The sequence below is a fragment of the Poecilia formosa genome, unplaced genomic scaffold (assembly GCF_000485575.1).
Source record: "Poecilia formosa unplaced genomic scaffold, Poecilia_formosa-5.1.2 Scaffold38, whole genome shotgun sequence".
Taxonomy (NCBI): Eukaryota; Metazoa; Chordata; class Actinopteri; order Cyprinodontiformes; family Poeciliidae; genus Poecilia; species Poecilia formosa.
Window position 1 is genome coordinate 2,997,580 of NW_006799977.1, and position 27,646 is coordinate 3,025,225.

At 36.3% G+C, this 27,646-nt stretch overlaps 1 protein-coding gene across 1 annotated transcript in view; it reads right to left on the minus strand.

Moving 5' to 3' along the window:
* Nucleotides 1–26,647, minus strand: part of myo1f (myosin IF) — a 31,309-nt gene extending 4,662 nt beyond the window's left edge. The window contains exons 1-25 of the mRNA XM_007550933.2: nt 25,949–26,647; nt 15,944–16,072; nt 13,364–13,453; nt 13,168–13,262; nt 12,335–12,422; nt 12,155–12,244; nt 11,084–11,215; nt 10,835–10,969; nt 9,461–9,593; nt 8,441–8,637; nt 8,252–8,332; nt 8,052–8,138; nt 7,863–7,949; nt 7,066–7,233; nt 6,871–6,956; nt 6,712–6,793; nt 6,527–6,633; nt 6,348–6,446; nt 6,125–6,269; nt 5,002–5,116; nt 4,736–4,905; nt 4,481–4,626; nt 1,539–1,685; nt 1,314–1,462; nt 1,159–1,221 (exon numbers count right to left, since the gene is read on the minus strand). Of these exons, the coding sequence (XP_007550995.1) occupies nt 1,159–1,221; nt 1,314–1,462; nt 1,539–1,685; nt 4,481–4,626; nt 4,736–4,905; nt 5,002–5,116; nt 6,125–6,269; nt 6,348–6,446; nt 6,527–6,633; nt 6,712–6,793; nt 6,871–6,956; nt 7,066–7,233; nt 7,863–7,949; nt 8,052–8,138; nt 8,252–8,332; nt 8,441–8,637; nt 9,461–9,593; nt 10,835–10,969; nt 11,084–11,215; nt 12,155–12,244; nt 12,335–12,422; nt 13,168–13,262; nt 13,364–13,453; nt 15,944–16,072; nt 25,949–25,951 (2,824 nt within the window). The 5' untranslated portion in view covers nt 25,952–26,647. The remainder of the gene's footprint in view (nt 1–1,158; nt 1,222–1,313; nt 1,463–1,538; nt 1,686–4,480; nt 4,627–4,735; nt 4,906–5,001; nt 5,117–6,124; nt 6,270–6,347; nt 6,447–6,526; nt 6,634–6,711; nt 6,794–6,870; nt 6,957–7,065; nt 7,234–7,862; nt 7,950–8,051; nt 8,139–8,251; nt 8,333–8,440; nt 8,638–9,460; nt 9,594–10,834; nt 10,970–11,083; nt 11,216–12,154; nt 12,245–12,334; nt 12,423–13,167; nt 13,263–13,363; nt 13,454–15,943; nt 16,073–25,948) is intronic.
* Between the last annotated feature and the right edge of the window lie 999 nt (nt 26,648–27,646).

Sequence of the window (27,646 nt, forward strand, 5' to 3'; positions counted from 1 at the left end):
ATATATATATACATACATACATATATATATATATATATATATATATATATATATATATATATAAAAGACCCAAATGCCGTCCTACTGAAAGGAATCTCCATTCTTAGGTCTCATTCTGCCTGAATCCTCCTGATCATACTCCAATCCAAAACAGTGATATAATGGTCACTGCACCACATACTGGTGGAACCAGTTAATTTTAATCATTTTACTTTTAATAACGACCATTTTCTAGATCCTATATGCTTTTAAATGGAAATTTTGGTCATTTAGTTGCTTTGAGAGGAGCAACCATAACCAGAATGTTCGTTATGTTTTATTAGAGTTTGCATACTCTAATAAAACATATTAGAGTTTTATTAGAGTATGCAAAATATTTCAAGGAAATATTTTATTACCTTGTAATAAAATAGTATTTTATTACATTTCAAAGGTCGATTTTATTACATCATTACATATTGCAGTGTTACAGGGTGGTTTATATGTGGAGAGTTTTTATGATTGTCTCCCCATGGCCATAAAATGAGAAAAGAAAACTTTTTTTTATCTTTGTTTTTTCCCCAAGGTTTTTTTAAGTTAAATTTTGAGTTCTCATTAGTTGTGAGATACATTCACCAAAAATAAAAACATGAACTTTATCAATCAGTGTACAAATTTCCCTTTTTAAATTAACTCACTAAAAAAATACCAAATTTTTGTTTGTATATTTTTTATATTTCACTGAAAAAAAAAGATGGAGCTCCAGTTTAAAAACATTGTTTTAACTGAGTGAAGTTTGTCAGACTTAATTTATTTACATTTGTTTAACCTGACAACTTAATAAACTTAATAAATTAATTAAGTTAATTAATTAATTAACTTAATTAATTAATTAAGTGTAATATGCAATATATACTTAAATATATTGCATATTAATGCAATATATTTAAGTAGGATAACTTTTTATGCACTTTTTCAGTGCATCTTTAAGAGCCATTTAAAATTGAGCTCTAACTTTTATGAATTTGAAGTGCAATCTGAAGAACTCGTGCTGCTTAAAGCTGTTAGAATAATAGAATTCAGCTCTGGTGCCAGGTATTAGTAAATTAAGTCAAAATGAAAACATATGTCAAAGTAAATGCAAATGAGAACATAAATTCAGGTTAAGGAGAGTCACACCTCTGTTGGATATGTGGTTTCTCCCTCCTCCTCGAACGTCTAGACCAGACTTCCTGGTTGGCTCTAAAGACAGAATTACATATTAAAACATCTGAACATAGAACGATATGATAAAGTTTGCTGCAGAGATACTTTAATTATTCGTTTTGACTCACTGGAGGACTTGGGCAGACCGTCTCCTACAGAAATGGTGAGAGTCTTCCCTCCCGGTTTGAGCTGAGCCAAATCTCCTTGACCTCTTTGAAAAACTACAACCCTGGAGGTTCCTCCGCCCCAGCCCTCCTTCTTCACTTTGAACTCCAGTCTGAAACACAGAAAATCTGTGTCAGATCCTTTTATTTCTGCTTTATCAGGCCTCTGAACACTTTCTGTTGTTCTACCTGTCAGAAAAGGAGATGGTCATCTTTCTCTGGGTCACTTCCTCGTAGCGTTTAGAGAGCAAACTGAGAAACTCCGTCTTAAAGTTGGACTCCAGCAGACTGTCATACTGGGCCTCGTGCAGAATGAAGAAATCATCTTGTCTGGAACTGAAAAGAGGAAAAGTGAGCTTCGAAACTCTGCCCTAAGATTAAAAAAAGAAAAAGGAAGCAGTACTTAGAAACAGACATAAGATCAAATTAGAAATCAATGTATCATCATATAAAATTATTCTGTATTCGTATTCAACTTTTTTCTTATTACTGAAACATAATAAGTTAAAAAATGAAGCTTTATTCCAGCACTGATGGCAGGTGTTATGCAGCATATGTGCTCATCAGTTTAATTTATTGCTGTTTTTATGGTATATTGTAAAATAACGACTGTTTAGCTGCTTACTTCTGATGAGATTTAGCTTCAGTTTAAATGTGGAAACAGATATCAGGAGGAGTTTCTGCGTTTAAGTCTGACTATCAATTTGTTCTGTACAGTATATAAAGTAATCTGCTGCACCCAATAAACCACAGCATATCTGCATGAGAGCCTACACAACATTGTAAAAAAAACTGAGCCAGCATTTGATGCCGTGGGATAGTGCATTTAGAAGTGATGCAAGATGAGCAAACAGTATTTACCAGAAGTCCCAAATCTTTCTATTTTACTAACATGTCATTTTTTTCTGCAATATTAATGTCTTGGAGCAGTCAAGGACTTGAAGCTGAGAGAATCTGTGAGCTAAAAGATTAGAGTGGTAGTAAGTAGGCCTTCTGACCTCAAAGACTAGAGCACAGAACCAAAAATAAAGTCCTAAAAACACCAGCGGAAACATGCAAAAATACTGTTCAGCAATTCTGAGAAGAGTTTGATTGCTGTAATACCTAGTATTGGGTTGTTGCCTAAAAAGTTAGTGGCACCGATATTAAAGAACTAATCATAAACATTAAATCTGGTAACATTAAAGCACCAACATGGAAGCTAATGCTAAAGTGCTAACTTCAATTTGAATTGCCCTTGAAAGACTGCAAACCTCAAGCACGAAATAAATTTTGACTTTATAATATACATTTTGTAGCACCCTTAGATACTGTATTTATGTTCATATCTTGCCCTCTACTGTCTATTGTGTTTTAATTTCCATGTTTTGATTTTAATAAGTAAAGTCATTGGGGTGAAATAAGAGAGAAAAAACAGAAGAGGAAACGGAAAGTGCTGCGCAATTTTCACTCACTTCAAAATAAGAGCATGAATAGAAAGGTTAAAGAATTCTTAACGGTCGTAACCGAAACTTTGACAGATGTAGAATTTCAATCAACTAACAGTTTACTAAACAGTGTTGAAGAAGATTTAGGTTATAATATTTCTTAAGAAAGAAACTCTTTGGCTCGATCTCCTTCGATCCCAGGTTCTCCCGGCGGGCCGCGTGTAGCCACACAAAAACAACAATGAGTGCTGACGTCACAGAATGCCAGTTTAATCCAATAGAAGACAACGCATAAAATTACAACAGAAACTGCAGAACAACAGACATACATTAATTTACCTGACATAAGAACGAGAAAGAAAAAAAAAAAAGAAAGAAAGAAAGAAAGAAAGAAAGAAAGAAAGGCAAAGACGTCTTTGGAGAATTGCGAGAACAAATCTAATTTTTTACTTCTGTGTAGAAAGTTTTATAGTGAAGATGCATTCTTATCTTTAATTTATTCAAATAAGGCGTATATTTGCTCATCCAACCAGGAGCTATCTCTGACCCTCTCTCAAAAGCCAGGAACTCCTGCTGTTTTTACAGCTTTTCACAGATGAGTGTGAAAAGCTAGAACTTCTACTTATTGTTTTCCCACACAGACAAAAGGCAGTTCAAAAGATCTTAGCAAACCATCTGCTTTAACTACAGGTAACATAAAGGTCAATAGGCCAGAATAAGTTACTGATTTTAAAACTATAATTAGGCTATTTCAATCAAGACATGTTAAGTTTTAAAACTAACATACTTTAAATTTATTTTCTTAACAACAGACAGGCAAATTAGCAGTTTAGAAATTATCTGAAAAAAAAGTGCTAAACTTACAATACTTGAGAAATTGTACAAAATCCAGTAGTTTACCCTTCTGTTGGCCCAGTTAGAGAAAACAGATGAGGTTGGTTGCTACAGCTACCACTGCTAACAACAGTGTCTTAGCGTTGCAACACTGTTCAGCTAACATAGATTTTTTTGGCTTAGTTGCAGAAACTCAGTCTAAGTGTGCAAAAACAAAACTTCACCCTAATATAAATAAACTGTACAAAATGGGGAACACAAAAGCACTGCAGAGACGTTTTGCTTTATAGAGTTTTTAACTAAGGAGAAGTAATTAACTACTGGTATAAATAAAAATACATTGATGCAAAGAAGTTCTTTTGCTCAGTTTGTGTTGCTTTCTCACATCTATTTCTGCAACAATTAAATTTTATATTGATTTGGAATGTGCAATTCACTGTCCATTATAAAAATGGATAATAAAATATAGGCTTAAAAAGTCTGATAATGTATCAAATTATTCAGCAGTATTAAAGCTGAACACCTTAAAGATATTCTAAAAAATATGCTATCTGAAACCTTTCAGATAAATATATTTAATGTAAATGTTATCCTATTCTTTTGTCTCAGTATTGTTTTTGTTGCTTTATGATCTCAACAGTGTTGCTAATGTTTGTTGCTTACTGTAAAAGTGTGGTGTTTAATCTCCCCACCAGGTCGGTATTATAAATAAGAATTTCTTCTCAATAAGTCTTCTGGTTAAATAAAAAATAAACAGAAGAATTTGCTGGTAAATGCAACATTAGCATGAATATTGTTTCAAAGAAAGCCATCTTTGAACTCTGGTACAGAAACATCTGCATTTATTCATCATAAAAGTGTGAAGCCTACCTGAGGGAGACGCCGGTGATGTTTGCAAACTCCATTTTACGTTTCAACACCTCCTTAATCTGCCCTTTCTCAGGCCCTTTCTTCACCTTCTCTAGACCAATCAGATAGATCCCCTTAGGCGTCAAGATCAAGTCTCTCTTGATGGACTGTGTGAGAAGAAGAAGAAAAAGAACTGACAACTGTGTATTGCAAGAAAGGGGAAGAATAAGTGTGAACACAAGCTTTTGTGTTTTAATCCCTATTTGTAACACGCACCTTGAACCTGCGGTCGAACTTTGTGACCGAATCAGCAAAGTCGACGCGCTCCCTCTTCGCCAGGAACTGCCGCAGCTCGGGTCTCTGCTCCAGGCCGAGGTAGTCGCCAACAAAGTTCCTGTTGATGCTGTTTTTCCTTCGCTCTTTCGAGTTGTACAGGATGTCTGAGGCTGCGTGTCGAGAAGAAATGAGGACATGTTTAAAAAACAGAAGTCAGACTGTGTGAAAAGCAGTATGGAGAAACTCATGCTGTCGGCGCTGCTCACCCTCCTCCCTCATCTGTTCGTACTTCTTCCTGGCGTTGTACCGTCTCCAGGCCTTCTGAATGGTTCTGGCGAAGGTGTCAAACTTCCTTTCTCTCATCTCCTCAAGAAGAAACAGCTGAAGAAGAAAAGGAATGTGATTATGTTAAATATAAAACACATTTTTAATTTAGTATTCCTTAGCATCATCTGTGGGAAAAACTTATTGACTAATCTAGACGGAGGAGGAACCTAAAGTAGTAGAAAATGTGCACTCCATAAAAACAGCAACGTTTGCCCGGTTATTGGACTAGTGGGAGCAAGACGAGGTTGACTCCTCGGATAAAGGTACAGCCCAATCCCGTGGTGGGAAAGACGTTTCTCTCTGGTTCTGACTCTCATGTGTCATTCAGTGGTTACTTTCACACAGCAGGCAGATGCGACCCAAATGCAACCCATATTTGACCTTAAATGGCCAATTAAAATCTTTTCCCCAAAAATAATCCCATCTGAGCCACTTCCATATGATGTACTAAATCTGAAACAGATCCAATAGTTTTCAAAGCCTCTAGAGTCTGAATGGTCATGTCATATGTTGTCCATGCGTCATAATTCTGCACCAGTAGCCGTAAATCTGGATGTAAATAATGGCTAAAAATTATTATTGTAAACTTTTGAAAAAAGTCTGTCATTAAATGCTACATCACAATGACACCACTCTTGGCTCTGACTAGAAGAAAAGGCATTTGGTACTAGGTGTGTTTTCTTTTTATTAGCTTCCTTTATGACTTTATGATATTGTGACATGTCAGCTCTCATTTCTGAATAGACTTTAAAACCAATCCATAAATGCCTCCATCCATTATTACTTTGGTAAGCAATGCTCTGCTTGTGTGACGTCGATGTTCTTCTGTGCATGCAAGTCGCTTTGGGGAGATAAACCGATCACACCGAAGTCTGACTGAGGTCTGGTTTAGTTAGGAGTAGGAACAAAAACAAAAAAATAAATAAAATCTGCAAAAAATTGGAATTGAGCATCAAGACCTGTCGTGAACGTAATCTAAGAATCTAAGTTAGCTCTTTTTGTTCATACATTAAGCCAAATAACATATGACAAAACACAAACTGCACACAAAAATCTCAGTACCGATTCTGGGTTCTTGACAAAGACTTTTGTGCGTCCCATCTGATACTGGTCTGTGTCCATGTTGACGGACCGGAGGAGGTGGAGGACCCCCTGCTGCTCTGGTCCCCTCCAACACGGCCATGTTTCAGCCGTAAGGATGGCATACCTGGAGCCAAAACGCACCCAAAACCATCTCAGTTTTCTTTCAGAACAAACGCATTTAAACACGAATCATAAAAGTCACCTATGCAGAAATTTAGTGAAGAGTCGTCGGTAAGCAAATCCAGCTCTTCTCACACGAATGTTTTCCCTCAGACCAAGGTATTCCACTTGATGCTTAACCCTGAAAACAGTCAGGAAATCCCTGTTAACGAGGAATAATCTCCTGCTGGATGTCTGCTTCGCCACAGTGTGCATGCAGACCTGCTCTCCTCCCAGTCTTTCGGCCTTTTCGTCTCATTTGGTTTAATACAGCGGATATAGTGTGGTGTGCATTTCATCAGAGTGCTCACGAGCTCATTCGCTTGTCTCTGTTGGAAGCATCAACAGGCTTTTAATACGTTAAAAATGGAAAATTTAAGTATTTACTTATTTATATATTGACTTACTTTGATCTTTGAGCTGGCTGTGGTCGGCCGCCCTTTCTTTTCCGTGTTGAGGTTTTCAGGGAACAAGCTGCGGATGAAGTTACTAAAGCAAGAAATTAGATTTTTATTAATTTTAACAAGAAGAATTGCAATTGCTTTGTTATTGCTCAAAATGCTTACAATTCACTGCTTTGCATGAGCTCAATGAGGTCAGGGAAGAGGACATCTCGATTTCTCTCACAGAATCCGTTGATATCATACGACACCTGAGGAGAAATTAAACTTCACCTGTGATTCCCACGTTACTGTTCCTGCTGGTGTGATTAACATCAACTTAAAAACTGGAATTTCTGCACCAGATGAGTTGAGTCTGACCTTCCCAGCGTAATGATGGATAACAAATCCAGAGTTCCAGCTGTTGAAATGTTCGTGGGTTCCCACAGCGGCTTGCAGCTTCTGCAGCAGCGTGCCATCTGCGCCCTCACCCTTGGCGTGCATCGTGGCGCAGACGTCGTCCAGGACGCTCATGATGCCAGGAGGGCTCTGCAAGCAGGACGCACAACTTTACCAGTTTAAAGGTTTCCATAAAACTGCTATAAAAACAGGATTTTACTCTATGGGAAACTAATGTTTAAACAAAAAAACAAAACAAAAAAAAACAACAGTTTTCAATGCAATAATTAGGAAAATGATGTTGAGGAAATTTAATGCAGGTTTTATTCCACGCAGCAACAACAAAAGAACCCTTACTCATCTTATTTTAAGCTTAATCCAGTTCTAAACCGGATTAAGCTTAAAATAATTTGGTTTTTATTTTGTTGTTAAAATTTGTTTCAGTTTCAATTATTTTAAACTTAATTATTGTTTTGACTGAATTAAACATGTTGAATTATATGCTCTTTTGTATTTCCCATTTTGAATAATGACAAACTAAAATGGGCCTCGCTGTAATGCAAAGCTATGAATTATGCGAGCAACATAAATACATAAAACATTTTATAAAAATGCTTTAGTAACACTGATTTTAGAGGAAATCTACAAATAAAGATTGGATGTTTCAAATTCCTTATGTGTGAGATTGTGCAAGACAAATAAAACACATTTTTAGGGCTTTTATACATCTTTACCAAGGGTGTCAATATTTTTTCATTTATGGAAAATATTTATCTTACCAGTTTATTTTCAATGAGGTCACACACAATCTTGTTGTTAAAATACTCGATGGGGGTCCATTTAATGCCTTCCTGAACATATTCCTCCTGAGGAAATAAATCAAAAGAAAGCAATTTTTAATAAATCAGGAGATTTGGGACAACTGAGGTTAGTGAAAAAAACATTAAAAAAAAACATTTTGTGTTTACCTGCTCAGCCTTTAAAGTGAGTTCAATAAAGATCTGCTGCAGCTTCTCATTGACAAAGTTTATACAAAACTGCTCAAACCCATTTTTCTGCAGAGGAAAATGCATCACAATCCATATTAAATCACTAAATAAAGCCACCACTTTATGCTTTATTGCCTGTTTATAAATGTTATGCACCTGTAAGCTGTGAAAGCACTAACCTGAAATATCTCAAAGCCATAAATGTCGAGCACACCGATGCTGAACTCTTCATAAGGTTTCTGGATGGCTTTATTTATGGCCTAAAGTACACAGAACGCAGTCAGAGGGATATAAAACTAATCTCTGCTGACCAAAATGTGTTTAATTTAGCCTGTTGTGGCTGTAAATGGACGGCATGACATGCTAACCTCTACAAGGTAGTCAAAGAGACGTGCGTAAAGGGCTTTGGCTAAGGCGTCGCGCGTGTAGGTCGCCTGCTCCTGGTTGAGTGTTACGTTGATGGACTCGGACTTCCCGCCCCACTTGGAGTCCATCTTTCGACTCGTCAACTTGTCCTGCAGCCTGGTGGGGTCGATTCCCAGCAGGTAGGCAGGAAAGGCAAGCACTGACGCAAACAAAAACAACCACAAAACACATCAGTTATTAAAAAAAAACAATCTTCAAAGATAAGGCAGAGGCACGAACATATATATATATAATTATTATGTATATTGTATCAAAATGTGTAATGCAATGTAGTAAAAGAATAAACAACGTGATATACAAACAAAATACATTTAAAAGAAAAGCAAACAAAACAAAAGAACAGTAAAGTATATTTACACGTTCAAAGGAGTGGGTATAGGAATAAACTTATTTTACCTTCACCCCTTTAGCATTACACGATAAATTACTGTTCATGTTGGTTTTAACAGCTTTTCTACATCTATAACTAATACAGTTGGTTAGTGTTTCATTTATTTTGGTACAAAACCAACTCTAAATGCAACTCCAGAAAAGACCAGCCCGTTACCTAGCAACCCTAGTGGCAGAGTTCCACTCGTCGCCTAGCAACCCAAGCTGAGTTCCAGTGTGTTTGCTGTATTCACCATTCAATGGATCTATCTATCTATCTATCTATCTATCTATCTATCTATCTATCTATCTATCTATCTATCTATCTATCTATCTATCTATCTATCTATCTATCNATCTATCTATCTATCTATCTATCTATCTATCTATCTATCTATCTATCTATCTATCTATCTATCTATCTATCTATCTATCTGAGCAGAACAGACTTTAACAATTAGCTGGGATTCAGCCTTTGGGAACTGCCTTTGCAACGGTGAGCTCTAATTTGCTCATAACCCTCAGAGGAGGAGCGTTGTTACTCCGTCCCATCCTTGGTTAATGAGCGTGTAACAGCTCAGTGTTATACTCACAGTCTGTGCTTTCCACCTCGCTCTGGTTTCCAGCCTCGATGAAGCTGATGTTGCCCAGATGGAGGATACCTGCTGTAATCTGCAGCACCTGAGCCTGGATGTCACTGGGGATGCCAATAACCTGCATGGCTTCCTGCAAATGAGCAACAGCTCAGTGGTGAACACAGATAATAATAATCCTAAAAATAACAACAATAACTTCATTTATAAAGTGCTTTCATACATTTATAGGGAAACAATTATTATTATTTTAATTTGCACATTTATTTTGTCACCTAGAACAACAGTTTTGTCTACTCTGATCATGGCAGATTGTTTAACTTATAACTGATATTACTTTCTCACCAATATTAAGGAATCATTAACTTAAAACAAGCTTCTGTATCTTGCTGAAAAGTTACTTTTAAGTTATTTTTGTCTCATTTCAAGTGAACTAAGATACTTAAACGTGAAACTAAACCAAAATATTTAGTAAGATTTAGTTGTTTTTTCCCAGTGTTTTTAATTCCTGAAACATGACCACTGACCTTAACTGAGTCAAGTATCCTACTCTTATTGCAGCCTTTCTCAAGCTGTGGTTCCCGGACCACGGGAGGTCCGCGGGTGCCCCCTAGTGGTCGGCGAGGCACTGCATGTAAATTAGCTTACCAAAAGATTGTGGTTAAAAATAATAATGGGTAAGTGACGTAAAACCAGGTCACGTCAACAGTTATTATTATTTTTATTTAATTAAAAATGATTTATTGGTGAATAAATACAATAGATAAATACTACAGAAGAGGATTAGGGACCTGGAAAATATTATTTAGACTTTAATCTCATAATTCTGAGATTAAAGTCAGAATTCTTTTTTTTTGTTTTTGTTTGTTTGTTTGTTTTGTTTAGTGGCCTTAATCCTCTTCCGTCAAATACAATTGATAGAAATGGGTGAATACTTTTTATATGTAATGGTGCGGAAGATAATTTTTGTTTCTGCCACAAACTTAAATCTATTTTTATTTAATTTTAAGTCAAAAATAGCCCTGAAATGACATTGATGGAAATAACACTTGTAGTGAAGAACTTGCTTTTGTATTTTCATGTTTTTGACATTATTGGAAAACTTACAATCCAGACTTTAGGAATTTGTAAATAACTCAAAACGCCCTCCACTTGTTCATGGCCAGTAGCATTTATAAAACAGAACCACTTCTCATTAGAATAATACTTTAACTTCAGGTTGGGTATATTTAAATGTTGTGTTATTGCGGGGACACGTTATATGATCTGTGAGTGTTTGTTAAAAGGACTCTGCACAGTTTCTGCTCGTTATTTTTGTCTTCAGTGAAGTGACACCTTTAACCAGATATGTTTGTGGTTTTCATGAGTAAATACCATCGTCTCAGAGAAGTCTTTGCTGTCATTGGTCCCGTCAACCTTGTAGGTCCCAGACTGGTTGAGGTAGTAGTAGTAGTCTGGAGTCATGAGGCCCAGGCCTTCTTTCTGCTGTGCGTTGGCGCCCTCTATCAACTGGAAGCAGACGGTGCAGGAAAACGGTCAAACATGTAACTTGTTCTTTGTTGCAAATATATTATCAGGGTTTAAATCGGCTGCTGTTTTGCGCTGTGCTCTTTCGCCTCTGACCTGGTAGTAAATGTGGAAGTTCCTCTCACTCTCATTCTGGCTCACCACCCTCGACTTCTCCAGCAGGAAGTTAGAGATTTTGCCACCATCTGGTTCCCCACCTCTGCTGAACTGAATCTCAAAGTATTTTCCCTGGTAAACACAAAATCAGTCGTCACATTTGCACCACCACACATATTGTTTTGTGTCACTGGGACCGGAAATGCACCAAGCTCTGCAGCAGAAACAGAAATCTGCATGTATTTTTTTTTTTATATTATGAGCGAGAACGTTAAGTGCATGCATGAGGCTGCAGTGACCCATAAACAGACTTTATGATGCTTCACTGAGGCTTACAGGAAATTTCACAAGCTAAAGCTGCACATGTGGAAGTTGATGTGGTTTAATGGTGTGAAATTAGCGAATTACCATTAGTGGTGAGAAAGAAGTGAGTCAAGTCGAGTGGGTTTTGTGTTACTGTCTGTGTTGGAGACAAGGATTTTTAGCGTTTTGTAACCAGAAATCATAAGAACTGGCATTCCAGGCTTAAATAAATATAGTTTGTGCAGCAGCTCCACATGTATTTCAGGGAATTACATAAATGAAACCGAGTCAAGATCAATCTGGTGTTAGTTTGGTATGTTTGAAGCCAGGCTACGTTCTGCAGGCATTAACCCAATTAATGTTCTGCGTAAAGCTAAAACTAATGCTAAAGCTAAATGAACCAGCATTACTTGTGTTGTTTTGAAAGTCTCTGTATTTTGCACAAAAACTAACTTTAAAAACTTTAAAACGTTTTTACAGTTTCTTTCACATAAAAAATACAATTGTTAATTTTTTTTAATAAAAATAATTTTTTTAATAAAAACATGCAAATAAATGAAACAAAATAAAATATTATAAATAATATACAAAATGTGTTCTGTAAATATAAAAAGACCACATAAAGCAGAATGTATTAGAATAATAAAAACTAATCAGACTGGAACAGTTTTGAAGCATTAAATATTTTTGAAGAAATGTGAGGAAATACATGTGACTTCCTGGCTCGTCTTGTGTCAGGTGATGTTTGAGAAATAAAAGCTCACTTACAAAACGACTGGAGTTGTTGTTTCGGACCGTCTTGGCATTTCCAAACGCCTCCAGCAGAGGATTGGACTGTAGGATGATGTCTTTTACGTGCTGTGACGCATAATCACCGGTTATTTAGAAAAAATTACTCAGATTTAATTTGAATCAAAAATAAAACACGTTGTTTGTTCCTGTTTCTACCTGCACTTTGGATCCACCTCCAGACACTTTGGAAATGTAACCCATGATGTATTTGGCAGCCACCGTCTTTCCAGCCCCGCTCTCCCCGCTAGAACAAAATCACAACTTTTAAGTTATTCATCTCATTTACTTTTATTAAAGTCATCTGAATCAGTCAGTTTAAAGTTTATACCTTCTTTGACATTTAATGAGTGAATTTCAGATTCATCTGGTTAGTCTTTTCCTGTAATTATCTAAAATTGCAGGTCATATTTTAGCTCATCTCCCCATGGCGTACCTCTAGGTTGTGTACTGGGGCCACTATTCTTTCAAAATATCTTTCTTTGTCAAATTCAAGCATTTTAGGCATTTAATATAATTTTTATCACTACCATGCAGACAATATATCAGAGACCTCTTAAAGCCTCAGCCACATTTTTAAATATAAAAAACTGCATGGAAAAAAATAATTTACCTAAATGAAGAAAATACTTGAAATCCTTTAATGTTGGATTATTTCTTTGCTGCTTTAGCCGTCTCTGCTACATCTACAACCAGGAACCTTGCTTTGTGTTTTCACCAAAGTATTACTTTTGGTAATAAATTGATGCTTTTACCAATAAATGCTACATTTTATGTCTTCTCAGCTATTTTAATTGCTTAAACAGATGGGAATCAGCTTTAAAAAGCTGCAAAAACCTGATTTATTCCAAATTATTTAAAACTTTTTACCAGGTTTTTTGATTTAAAGTCTTGAAAGCTGCTAAATGAAGTCAGTTTTACTTACTTAATTTAACAGAAAAGAGGAATTGACATTAAAAAAGATAGCAGTTTGAGAAAACTTGGGTTTTCACCTGATGATAACGCACTGATTCTCGCCGTCGATCATCATGTTTCTGTACATGTTGTCTGCCAAGGCGTAGATGTGTGGCGGGTTTTCATACTGGGCCTGCAGAGAGACAGAAGCTGGGGTAAAGAGCTGCAGGAAGAGGAACTGCACCACAAACACCACAGGTCTGCAGAAGTTCATGTGAAGATGTCTTCACTCACGGCGCCTTGGTAGAGTTCAATCTCTCTGTCAGTGAAGTAGGGCATCTGTTTAAATGGGTTCACCGATATCAACACGGGGCCGATGTACGTCTGAGGCGCAGAGTCAAGGAAAGCTCAAAATCACGGTTGTGTCTAGCATAATTCTTGGTGCAGAATGAACCGTAGTCCTATTTTTAAAACATTAAATATACCTTGAGTTATTTTCTTTTAAAGAAAGTCACAAACATACCCAGATATTTTCGGTTTCGTGTACGAGTGAATCAGAATAAAAGTGGAATATTTAATCCTCCCACTTCGTCCTGCACCTACACTCTGACAATGCAAAATATCTTTATTTTATCTGACATTTTCCTTCTCTGAAGGAAAAGATAATTAACATAATCACTCTAATGTTAATGCTGCAAAGTACAATAATAATAATAATAATAATAATAATAATGCATTTTATTTGTCAGCGCCTTTCTAAACACCCAAAGACACTTTACAACATTGAAAACACAAACTAAACAGAAAGAAAATGGATATGAAAACATAAAATAACTAAAACAAATAAAGTGAGAAGGCTAACTTGAACAGAGAGTCAATATTACACATGTCAGAATATATGAAAAATAACGCAATAATGTACTTTTATCTTGTTATTTTCTTGTTTTGGTAAAAAAAAAACAAAAAAAAACCATAAATAAATAAAAGAGTCTAGTAGCACAATGTAAGTCAAAGTTGCCAGCTAAAAATTTTGTGGTTTGTAAAACAAATTTATCTCAAATGCATCTGCAGTTTATATCTGATCACTATCGGAGATGTGCAAGAGACACAAGCTGAGTGACGCGACACAATAAAGTCAAAAAGAAAAACAATATTTAGTCAGACTGTCAGCAACTACATCTGAGACAAAGCCAGATCGCCGAAACGTTTTCCTCTTCAAATTACAGATATTGATCTGGGGGTAATTAGGACAAGTCAATTCTTAGCAATGAAAAATAACAGGGGAAAAAACTGGACAGTTAGACGTATTTCTGTGAATAATGTCAGCATAATTAACTCTTGCAACAAAAACAAGTCGCTTCTGTTTATTTTTTCTCATGCATGTGGAAGAAATGTGAATTAGAGAAGCACCGATCCACTTTCAGTGTCAGCTGATACCAATCCGATTCAGATAAACTGTGCTGAATTACTTAAAACTTAAATGTATTTTCTAACTCTGCACCAGTACCAATGCACCAATAGCTTCAAAATCTTGGTCAAATATGCAAAAACAATTCAAATTTAATTTATTCTGTCAGTGCAATTAGGACTACAAGAGGCAATATAAAATAAATAATAAGGAAACTGAAAGACAAAAACAACAAGTCGACTACTTTGGTCAAATTTGTAAAAAATAAACTGCAACAAACTTTCTTTCAAATGATTCAGCAAGGATGTCTAATAAATATGATGTAACATAAATAAAGCACACAATTAGACTGAATCGACACTGATACAGATGTTAATATCAGATCTGTGCATTTTTCCTTTGATCATGTGAACTTTTGATTTACGTTATTCCTTTTTTCTTTCTTTTTTTTACAGTTTACTGAGTTTTAAATGCACATCTAAAGTGATCTAACGTGTGATTTGAATCTCATGTGTTTTACAGAAACATGGATGCTTGCAGTCAGCTGACAGGCTGTGGGCCCACAGCTGCCCGCCTGTAGGTGGGGGAAACCATGAAGTGAAGTCATGCCGTCATTCTTGGATGATCTCAGTGTTTCCGGAACGCTTGCAGCTCTGACCATAACAGGCCATAAAATCAACTCGCTTCCTGGTAGCTAAAAAAGTCCAGACATCAAACCTGTCGAGGAATAAACAAATATACCCCAACTCTCTGCCTTCGAAGTGAAACCGACGATTGATTTAGTAGCAGAGGCAGATGCCTGAGTGTTTGTATTTCATGTAAATGAGCTAAACTAATTTTAGATCCTCAGCTTTGATAAAACTTAGTGTTTAAGTGGCGAATGGCATCAAATTGAGACAAAAAAAAGTTTTTTTACTCTTAGAAAAGAAGCTTCATCATAGACTTTGAGGAAACAGCCTTGTTGATTTCCCAACAGCATGGTTAGTTAAGCAAAAGGAGTAAAATCTTAAACACGCAGACATGAAAACTGTTTCTAAAAATGTTTAAATCCGTCCTGTCAGGCTAAAAAGAAAACCTAATCAAAACAGCTTTTACCTGAGACTTAAACTATTATCCATAATTATAAATAATAGATACAAATCATATAAATTATTGTCTAAACGTGAATAAAGTTTGACATTTCTTTTGGTTGCTTTTTCATTGTTATTATACGGTTTAGCTGTGCTTTGAGAAGACGGAAGTGAGTCTCTGCTGACAGTAAGGAGGAAGAGCGAATCTCTTGTTTTTATGACCATATATGTTTAAACGTTGGGCTGTTTATGCTTGAGAGCAGAGTGATGCATCGAATCCAAGTTTATTTCTACTAAATAATAATCAATCTGATGAGTCGTTTAACTTCTCTAAGCTTCATTTAGTAAAGTTAAAACCTTGATAATCTGGTAATTATCTGACCGCTTGCAGGATACAAAAATGTAATCGTCCATGTATCTCTTCTTGAGGTTTTCCACGATGGCGTCCTCTGTGATCTTGGACAGCAGGACCATGTCGTCCACGCCGCTCTGCTTGACATTCTGACTCTGCCAGTGGTACTTCGCCTGAAACACAGAAATTTAGTCATCCAGGTGTTTCTTCCTGGTTTTACATGTCCTGGATTTAAAAAAAACAACCTCAGGTTATCAAACTGCTTCACATGAGATTTGATGTTGCACATAACTCCCATAAATTTAATGGTTCATCCATGTAAGTTAACTACAGTTCCTAAAAAAGTGAATAAAACCAAATCTAGCTTTCAGACTTCAGTTAATAGAATAAAAATAAGACTTGTATTGATATATTAGTAATATCTGCTCATCTTTAACTGCAAATTAAATTAAATTACAGTTTAGACCTCTGACAAATTTAGAATTAAAATTATTTTCTTTCCTTCCTTGAGAAGTTTGTTTCTGTTGGAAATGAATCAGACATAAAATACAATAAAACAATGTAAAAGGGGCATTAATTTAGAAAAAACATACTTTGTTATTAAACAAAGAGCCTCTTTAAATTACTCTAAATGTGCAGCGGAAAAGTATTTACCTTTAAAGACCCTTCTGAAAATCAGCTTTTTTCATGTTTCCTCTGATATTTTTGATTATCTTTGGAAGACCTCAAATTAAAAAATATTTTTCTAATTAAAAATAACTTGATAGTGTTATTTTAGAAAAGTTTAGAAAATGTGTCCCTGCTTAATTGGGGGAGGTCAGTTTTCTTGCATAATGAGAAATAATTATTTGGTTTGACAGTATTAAGTTATAACAACTCACAAATGAAGATTAATAAATTATCAGAACTTTAAAAACCAATGTTTAGACAAATTATCTCTTCATTAACTCTAATTTCTTTTATTTAATTTCAGCAGGTGAACCTTCATGTTCAAGTTAAATTTTCTTCAAATGTTTTACAAAAGCAACACAAATTAAACTCTTATGCTTTGCTAACAGCCGGTTTTACGATGTGAGTCTGTCTCATGTGTCGAAACAGTTTGTTCCTCAGTTTCTGGTCAACAATTACCAAAACCTTTAAAGGAAACGCTTTATTATATCTGCCCAATTCTAACAGGAGACATAGGATCCTGTTTCATCATTTCCTTATTTGTTAACCATAAAAGGTTAAAACCTGTCACAATGTTTAACACCTAAAAGTTTCAGAACAAGAAATAAATCTGAATATCCGCCAAATATAACCTGAGCAAAAAGGAGTTTGAAAGAACATTTTTTGTACCATAATTTCTGGACTACAAGCCGCTTTGAAAACTGCGACTTAGACGATGATAAAATATCGATTTTTACCAATGGGTTTCCAAAAGCTGGACTCGAGTGTCATGAAGAGGACAGCACAAGCTCAAAAACTATCTTTATACACGATAAGAGTGACAATGAAAGAGAGACTGAGGAAGTGTCTATGAGGCTGATCGACTCTGATACTGAAGAAGACAACTTTAGTGGTTTTAGTAGCAGGAAGATGAAGATAGCAATCATTAAAAGTAATTCTATTTCATTAAAAGTTCATATTTAAGTCAGTGGATGAGACTTATTCAAGTGTGCTCTGAAATTACGGTGCTACGGTAAAAAAAAAATGCTGCTAATGTCCCCTCTTTCGTTTAATAAGGAAATTAACTCCTTATTGAACTCCAATTAACCACAATATTTTGTTTCGGTTTACACCTCAACGGCTGACCACTGCCAGATCTGAAGAAAATTCACTCAAATACAACCCATCTGTTGATCTGTAAAATGTGCCCTTAGCTAAAGAATATATGAGAATCAAAGTTAATGGGTGTTTTCACACTTAATAGTCTGGTAGGCTGGGTTCAATTGAGGACAAGATGTGCAGCATTTGTTACATTTTCAGCTGGGAAGGTTTGCTTTCACTCTACACTGCGTCAAACAATCCAAGCTAATTGAAAAACATGTTCTTCCCCTCGCCTGTGGTGGCGCTGCACCAAAAGCCACTGAAGCGACATGAGAACCTCAGAAGAAGACAGGAGCGCAACTTCCATCTTCAGAAAATGCATCAGATCAAGCATCAGATTGTAGCTGTTGTAGGATTTCTCTCTTATCTTTGCTAAAATACGACGAGACATTTCTCCCACTAGCCCTCGATGCCAGCGTTCTCGTGTTTATTTTGGTTTTATTTACCCAGAATGCCCTGCGCTACCGTCCGCTTCCTGCTTTCAGGTGGTTTCCGGTCCACTTGTATCCACATATGAAGTAGAAATGCGTCAGAGATTTTTATTTTTTATTTTTGGTGTGATTGCACATTCACACTTCCCTAAAACGGACCGAACTTTCTGGCGCAGGGCATTCTGGGTAAATACACCCAAAACAAATGCTTGTGTCTAGATGATTAGATGGCTCCTGTTTTTTTTTTGTTGTTTTTTGTTTTTTTAAGTCAACACAAAATAGAAATCCTACACCGCTAAAATCTAACTCTATTGTTGTTTACATTTTGTGAAGGGAAAAAAAACTATCATGAAGTTTTGCTTATGTTTTCTTGAGAGGTTTTTATGTTGTTTCCTTGAGTGATTTTTGGTGCAGCGCCACCACAGGCGAAGAGGGGAATAGCTCTTTCAAAGGGAGTGTGAAAGTGAACCACACCAGCTGAAAATATAATTGTTTCAATTTTGAACCGTAATCGAACCGAGTTTATCACCTTTAGAGTCAGTGTTCCTGATTCATCAACAAAAGAGAGACTGGCAAAAATACCATCAATGGGAGAGTTACTAACTGACCAAAGAGCAGAGGCTGATTCCTGAAACCATTATGATAATATTCTGTAAACTGACGAGAAAAAATCTGAACTATTTGAGGTGTGTGTGTCCTGGTATAAAACCATTAGAAAAAGAAGCATCAGACCCACCGCCAGACTTTGTGGTAGTGTGAAAGTCTGGAGCTGCAACAGCAAGTTCAGTCCAGAACGGCTCAAAAATGACAGTTCACACGTTTCAAATCAGCCTTGTCAAGGTTTATACAGAAACCCAATTGAGACGCTTTGGATATAACCTTAAATTTGTTCATGCTTGAAAATCCTCTGATGTGGGTGAATTATAAAGTAACTCTAAAAAATAATTGGCCAAAATTCATCTAAGGTTTAGTAAAACACTACTATAGGTTTGGAGGGGAATTACCTTCTCAATTAGGGACAGGTTTGAAAAACTTTTTCTAACCTTTAGAAAAAAAGAGTTTCGTAATTCGTCAAGTTATGTTTGTTTGATGATCTGAAACATTTAAATGTGACAAAAGACCAAAATTAAGTGGGGGGTTGCAGTTTCACAGCAGTAATAAAATAAGCAGGCAGGAGGATTAGGAGGTTAATAAGTGGAAATTAAGGTCATTATTATTAATGACCTAAAAAACTTACTTTGAAAAAGTTTAGTTTCAAGTCGTAACTTGTAAAGAGATTTAAAAAGCATTTTTAAAGCTAATTATATGAAATCATGACATTTACTACTGCTTTTTACAACCACTGTTGAAAAAAGTATGAATAGCGAACTCTGACATAGTTTGATAAATATCATTAGATGATGCAGGTCAGCAGTAAACGCCTGTTTGGCATCTTCACATACATTTGTTGAAAGCAAAACTAGTTGTGGTTGTTGTTGCAGGAAACTGAGGTTGGCTGCCAGGCAACAGGTTAAAGAAACCCTAAACAGGTTTTGTTTTTACTTGGACATTGTTGGAAACAAAGCCACGATTGTCCAACTGCAGCTTTTACTCTGAAACCTTTTAAATAATCTGAGGAGCCGTCTTCGAATCCAGCTGACCTGGTGTTTGACACCTTTAAATTCTTTTCCCCAAAAGATGCTGGTCTGTTTGATGTGTGAAGCTACTCAGGGTTTGTCGCTGGCAAAATGTGGTCTGTGGTCAGAGACAGAGTCTGACGTTGACATGCAAGAAGCTCCCTGCTGTGGCGTTTCATCATCAGAGTGATGAGAGAAAGAAGTTCAGACATTTACTCACATTTTAAATCTTTAAAGACAAGATCGTAGGGTAATTTTAGTAAAAGACGAGCACTTCTTGTATTAAATATCATGCACAGCTCAGGCATAATCAGTCTGCTTCATTAAGCTCTCTTACATAGCAAAACAGGAAATGCTAAGAACAGTCACTCAGTTTGTATTTTTTCATTTTAAAATCCCATGATACACGGAAATTACATTTAAAGAATGCTTTCGACTTGAAGCCAACTGTTACTGCTTGTTGTCTAAATACAACAAAAATTTCTCAGTAACTTTGAAAATGCTTCTTCTGTGCGTTGCTTATAAACAGGGGAGATTTGGGACATAAAGCTCTGAGCCCGCTGCACTGAATCCCGTTGAAAACTTCCTGGTTATTCCACCAAATGTTCATTTCCGAGTTAAAATATTAGTACTGTTGTTTCTAAATGAATATAAATGTGTTTTCTTTGCATTATTTGAGGTCTGAAAGCACTGCATCTTTTTTATTATTTTGATCATTTCCCATTTTCTGCAAATAAAATTTTTTTTTGCTTCCAATTTCAGACATGTTGTCAGTAGTTCATAGAATAAAAGAACAATGTTTATTTTCTCAAACATACCTACAAAGAGTAAAATCGGAGAAACTGATTCTATCAAGTGGTTTCTTAATTTTTTCCAGAGCTGTAGGTAACATGGTTCTCTGCTCAGGGCAGCATGACTGAGGGCTTAAACAAACAACAAATCATAGGTTTGGTTTATATCAAACCAAAACTAGTGCCAAACTACTTTTCTGCATCATGTAAGCACTAAATATGTGACTGCGCACCGCACACGTTTAAGATGGCGTCTGATTCAACAAGTCAGTGCGAAAATAAAAAGATATTTCACTGCATTTTGTAGGTTCTTTGTTCATCTGCTTGCTTGTTTGTTTGTTTTAAAGACTTAAAGTGTCGTTTGATCAACCTTAAAAAACTACAATACTTCAAATTCAAAAGTACTTTCTTGATTCCAAATGGAAACTAAATGTTGCTGTAACTCAAAAGACTTTACTGGTTATCTGTGTCATTCTGTTGTGGTTTGAATTAGCTTTATCTCTTTATTTTTTTGTTTTATATATATTATTACTGAAACTTGATGATTCTTCAGAGTTATTGTAATCTGCGATGGCTGTCAGCAAGAAAGATCTCCTGTAGTTGTCTGTATTCCAGTGAATTTGAAGAAGCCTCTGACTGAAGACACGGTTTTTCTTACGTTGGATTATATCCAAAGTTACTTTTGCAAAGCAGAATACCAATATTTAACAGATCAATATGCTTCTGTTGATGTCATGACGTAAAGTTTGTTTTCTAGATTGTTTTCATCAGAAGAGTCGAGGTGATGTTAAAAAAAGGGCCGGTCCAGTCATACCAGAACTGCCTAATAAGTTCCTATAAATAACAAAACTGAAAGTGTTTAGATTATTTGGAAGGCCGCAGTTTTGGCCTTTTAAAGTAACAAGCTTTTGAATCTGCTCCGTTTTTTTTCCCTGAAGTCTGTGATGATCAGCTGATCTCAAAATACAGCAGAAAAAAACCCACAATCCATTTTTGAACATTGCAGTGAAGAACTTTAACAGATCTGACCACAAACAGAACAGCTGACCTTAAAGTGTTGAACTGTGTTTTAATTGGGGATTCATTTCACCCTTCATCTGAACTCTTCGTTTGGATTTTTGTATTTACATGTGATAGTCTGGCTTTCAAAACTTTATGGTGCCAAAAAAACATCTGCAAAGATATTTATATTTTAACTTTGAAATTTATGTCTGATTAAAAACGGCACCATTTTCATAACATTCTCACAAAGTTGGAGCAAAGAGAGAAGCAGATCTTTAACTATTTTTCTTCACTGCAAAAAACACAAAACATTTTTTTATCTAGTTTCTAGTGCAAATATCTGAGTACACTTCAAATAAGTAAAAAATAACTTTTCAACAAGATATAAGAGCTTATTTTACAAAAATAATTCCTTAAAAATGTACAGCTCTCCTATCAAGTCATTTCACTTATAACAAAACATTTTTACATGTTATGAGTTAAATAATCTGCCAGTGGGATTAGTACATTTTTCTCAATATTCAGGAATTGTTTACATAAAACAACCTTCTATCTTGCTGAAAAGTTACACGTAAGTTAATGTCTTATTTCAAGTGTGTTAAGATGTTTGCACTAGAAACAAGATGAAAAATGCTTTGTTTTGCAGAATCGCTCTAGATAATCCTTAATTCTTCTCTTTTGGTCTCTTCAGCTCAACAGATTTAAATCTGGAGACTGGAATTCATTTTGTGTCTGGTGAACCATTTCATGTTGATTTGGCTGCATGTTTTGGATCCAGTTACAACCCATTTTTGTCATCTCGCTACCAGATATTTATTTACAATCCAATCCTCGATGCAGCTTTCCTGCGTTCAGTTTGCATCTCTTCCTCTTCTCTTTTTTCTCTACTTTTCTCCAGCTGCTAACGAAGGCTCCGGTGTCAAAATAAAACCTATAAAAAAATAATAATTGGTTGTTATTAAGAGAATTGATGATTCCACGCGCTCTATGAGGAACGGGCCCACAGCATCACTGATAACCTGCTATACTAAACAGTGGGATGAAGATATTCATGCTTTGTTTCATACCAGAAACACATGGAGTGTGAGGAATAATCCACTCGGTGCTCACTTAAAGTGTAGAGTTGCATCAGATGGTTGTTTGATTTGACTTCATGATCCCAAGACATTGCCCAGTTAGCCATGTAACCATTTTCTTGCAACCATTCCTTGAACAAAGACGATTCAATTCAATACAAAAATACTTTATTAATCCAAAAGTAAAATTAAATAAATTAATTTCCTCCTCTCTCTCGTCGCCTCATTTTCAGCTTCTCCAATGTTTATAAGGCTGTTGTAAACCAGCCTGTTGCTATGGTTACGCATCCTGACAAAATAGCAAAAACATGAATAATATTGCAAAAATAATCAGTCCAACTACACAATATCCAAAAAAAGAAGGAACAGTTGTCCAAAAAAGTTATTTTCCTCCAAGAAAGCAGGAATGAAAAGAGAAAAAAATATAAATGAAAGCACAGAGCTACTCTGTGTTACTTTCTCATTTAAAGAGTGCCAAGAACCGTAAGCCTTGATATATCAAATCATATTATTCACAAAAAAGAAATTAATGGTTTACTAAAGTTAGTAAACTCTCAACATAAACATTAAAAATGCTTCAGTTGCATTTATTTCACAGAAATGTCCCAACTCCTGTTTTTGAGAGCTGCTATTCTGCAACATTTAGATGCATCCCTTCTTCAATGCACCTGAATCTAATGACTAAATCTCCTCATCATCATATCTATCCAGCTCTATAGAGGCAACCAGCCATTTACAGGATTCAGGTGTTTGGGAGAAGCAGCCTTCAAGAACTGGAGTTGAATATCGGTTGTATAAAAGTTTCTGGATTAAAGAACTCATTTGGCACATTTGTAGAGAAATTCTCAGTTCTTGCAAACATTTTCAAAATCTGTTTGCTATGTGAATTATCTTGGCATCATTTGATTCTTTTTAGCTTAGATATTTCTCTCTATAACCTAAACCTTTTCTTCTTAAGTGCTTTAAGATAATTTTTGCTGTAATTTTGCTCTATAGCTTCTATCCAGGTGCAAAACTAAACAGTGAGACAATATTTTGTTTCCACGCTCCTCAACTCTGGAAAAATAAAATCCTGAAACTATTGAGTCCAGACTGAAAACAATATTGCAACTTCTGATCAGAGTCTCACCAATTACATTATTATCCCAATCTCAGATAAGTGATATCTATGACTATATAATATTTTAACACGTTTCCTTTCATGCTACGTTTTAAGGTTTATTCTTTAATAACCTCGAATGTGAATGTAACAAATCTTGTTTTTCCTTTTGTAAATAAACTAAATTAGATGTTTTAATTAGGTGTTTAATTATTGCCGTTTTTTCAGTTCATGCCACGGTTTTAACCAAGTATGGAATTGACATGATCTTCCTGGTTTATGCATGTTAGCTTAGCGTGTACAGGCACAGAAATCTTCTCTCTCCCCTTTGGCTTAGTTCGTGCTTGCTTCCATTTATACTCAGAACTGGGACATTCTAATTTCCCAGTCGGAAAAATCAACTGGAACGCCTTCCGAAGTCGGAATGTCACTGAGAGCAACTCCGCCTACCCCGAGTAAAATGGACTTTAAATATGGCCGCTCCTCGCATCAAGTGTACGAAGCTGTGGCGGAAACATGTTTTATTTTACAAGACACTCGTGTAAAATCGAGTCTAAAATCAATATTACATGTAGCGCTTGTATCGCTAAACTAAACAAATGAAAAGTGGAGCTAGCTTATCGGAAAGTAAAGCTTTAAATGATGTTTGTTAACGGTTCTGCGAACAATAATGTTACCATTCCGACTTCTCCAGCCTAGAACGTCGTTACGTCGGGTCTGACGTACAATCCATCTCCCAGGTAACTGGAACGCAGCGTTACTTCCGCTCTACGTTGTTAATGTCGCTTCCTGTTTTGCGTCATCTTCTGCCACAGTTAATCTCGTGTTGTGGAGGTAAAGCACCAATTTAGTTGTTTACTAACCGCTAAAAATACTTAAGAATAAAATATTGTTGCATGATTGACGCATAATTCATTCAGTCTTGACTGAAACATTTTACTTTTTCTCGGTGACTTTGTCTTTAGATATCTTAGCAAATCTAAGTCTTGCCGTTTGTTTTCTCATGAAAATCTGGTCTTTGTTGATCAGATTGTGTTTACTGGATCTGAATCTACCTCCTTTTGCGTGATATTAAAGTTTTCTTTGAATTATTTCAGTCATCAAAGAAATCAGACATACAGTAAGTTCAAACTTTGTAATGAAAGCATCAACCTTCATTTTATTTTGCTTTGAAACATTTATTCACTTTGATCTTATAAACTGATCATTGAACTTAAAAAGAGAAGCAGAGACTGGAACTTAACACACAGTTGCTCAAATAAAAACCTTTTAACTTCCTGAGAGTAGATGTCATTTCTGTCATTTTTTTTAACCCAACAAATTGTGACACAGATTATCAATGGCAATCAGGTCAGCTGTGACTCTTATTTTGAAAGGCTCAAAGGCGTCATTGGAGGCGGCAGAAACGGTGAATTTGCTCTCATGGATGATCTTTAAGAGATTGTGTGTGTGTGAGTCACAGGCAGCATTTTCAGGAAGTGTTGTGACAGAAACTACCGGCCTCTCCTCTGAGTCCACTTCCTCCTCTCACCTCAGCCCTACCTCTTGTGAAACCTGCAACCTTTGTACATGCTCTGGGGTCTTTTCCTGTTACAGCCCCCTGGTGCATTTTTGCCCCACAGAGTGCATTTTTGCCCCAAAGAGTGCAATGAATCCCTCAAGGTAACACAATAGATCGATATGTGTATACTTATTGAACCATGATGGATTTTGGTGCTTATTTTTGAATGAATGCAACACCTAAACCCCAAATCTTCTCTTTAGGTTTGTTCTTTGTGTACAAACTGATGCGTTAATATAAAATTCAACCTTAAATACACGAATTAAAGCAAATAATTTCTTTATTTTACAGCTTTGAGCTTGAGTCTCAAAAAGGCTTGTCATGAAAAAGGGGAAACTCATTCCGCTGCTGTGAAGAGCTGAATCTCAACAGAGTTTTTAAGTTTAAACACATCACTGGTCATGTAAAGATGAAAATTTGACTCGTCTGACACCCTCATCTGTCAAACAAAAGCTGTTTTACTTCAAATACAGTTAGTTTAATTGTTTTATCAGTTTTATAGCCATCAAACAGCACAGGAGCACTTTTCTTACTAAAAGAGTTGCAAAAATCCAACTTTTTGTTTGTACTTTGTAGATAAAATCTGAATGCGGATGTCAAAGTTACACACCTGAGTTCACACAAGTCAAAGCAGCACAGAGGATATGAAAGTGGGGTGCTTTACCATTGTTCCTGTGGGCCTCTCCTCCTCAGGCGTCCACTGTCCAGAGAGTGTGTGTCAGCTGTGTGTGTGCACCGCTAAAATCCACGGTTCGACCTCGTTAGACTGCAGCCATCACCCAGGGGAGGCACAGCCGAAACCAGCAGCAGGCGCTCGCACTGCAAGACCTCCAGCAGAGCTGTCACAGCTACTTCCTCATACTCCCACCGGCAGTGTGTGAAACAAGAACTGAACACACACAGAGATACACGCGCTCACCGCACACTGCAGAGAAACTACTTCTGTATTTCTGTCATGCTCCCTGCAGCCAGGGAGGATTAAGTAATGACCGGTGTGTTGGTTGCAGCTATCAAAGCTGCAAACCAAAATTAGTCCGTCAGATTCTTCTGGGATGAGCGGAGGAACGGTGCTGGCGCTGAGGGATAATTTTCTCTAGTGTGCTGCCAAATGATGATGGGTGTTTTGTTTGAGAGGTGCTGACTCCACCCAGGCTGTGGTTGCTTCACGCAGCCTCCAACGCCCTTGATAACTGATGAGTTCAGGAACAGAGTACAGGAGAGCGTGTGGGTGTGCAGGTGCCGAACAGGCAGTTTTTGGTTTGTTTTAGAGCTTCTTGAGATGCGTCCTCCTGCATGGCCGCCTGAGGTTGGAGTCACTTTCTCATGGCACGTTATCATTTAAATACGAGTCATTTTTTAAGGTTGTAAGTTAAAGTTTCTGAATGTTTTCAGTTTCTTTGGAAAGCCTGTTTTGTTTTTCTCCTCTGCTGGAACAACACTAAAAAAACACACAAAATTTTAAGTATTTTTGTCTATTTCGAGTGCAAATATCTTACTGCAAACTTACACATAACTTTGCACTATAATACAGGGGTTTGTTTTAAGTTAATAATTCCTTAATATTGATAAAAAGTACTGGTTCCATTGGCAGATTATTTCACTTATGACATGTTTTTCCCATGTTTTAAGTGAGATAATCTGAGTGGATTCTCAGCAATACCAAGAAATTATTCGAGTATAAAAAGCTCTTCTTGCTGAAAAGTGACTTAAAAGTTAGTTTTGTCTTATTTCAAATGGACCTCTTGGTGCACTGGGAACCAGACATAAAAACTTGGTCATATTTAGTGTTTCTGCAGTAAACAGTTTGTTTCTGCTTTGCTTTGTGTTTGTTCTCCCCGTTTCTCGTGTTGCTGCCTCCCTTCCTGTGTTGCTAATCTCTCTATGGGTGGAGCTGCTGCGCCTGCTGCACTGATTCATGCACTGACTGCCATCTTCTCACAGACCCAAAAGCTTTTAAAACATTTTAAAAGCCAGAAAACCTGCTAATAAAAGCAATTATGCTTTTACTAGCAGATGTAGCTCTTGAAAGTCATCCTTCCAATGTGTCACAGTTAAACATCAATTAAGGCTTTTTTAAATTCAAAAATAGCACATTACATAGTAATGATGACATGCAGCACGATGAGAAGTGAATATTCAGCAATGCAGCTTCTTCTTACAGTCTTACTCCATTGACGGGTCGGTTCAGCCTGAATACGAGGGGAAAAAGCAGAAGTTATTGCTTCATTTTGGTTTTTCCGTGAAAACAGGCCGATTCTGAAATAGATGAGCGATGATGTAAACTGTCAGAGCAAAAATCTGTCCCAGACTGAGAGCAGATCAGCGTTCACTTCCTTAAATCAACAAAAAGTTTAATCAATCT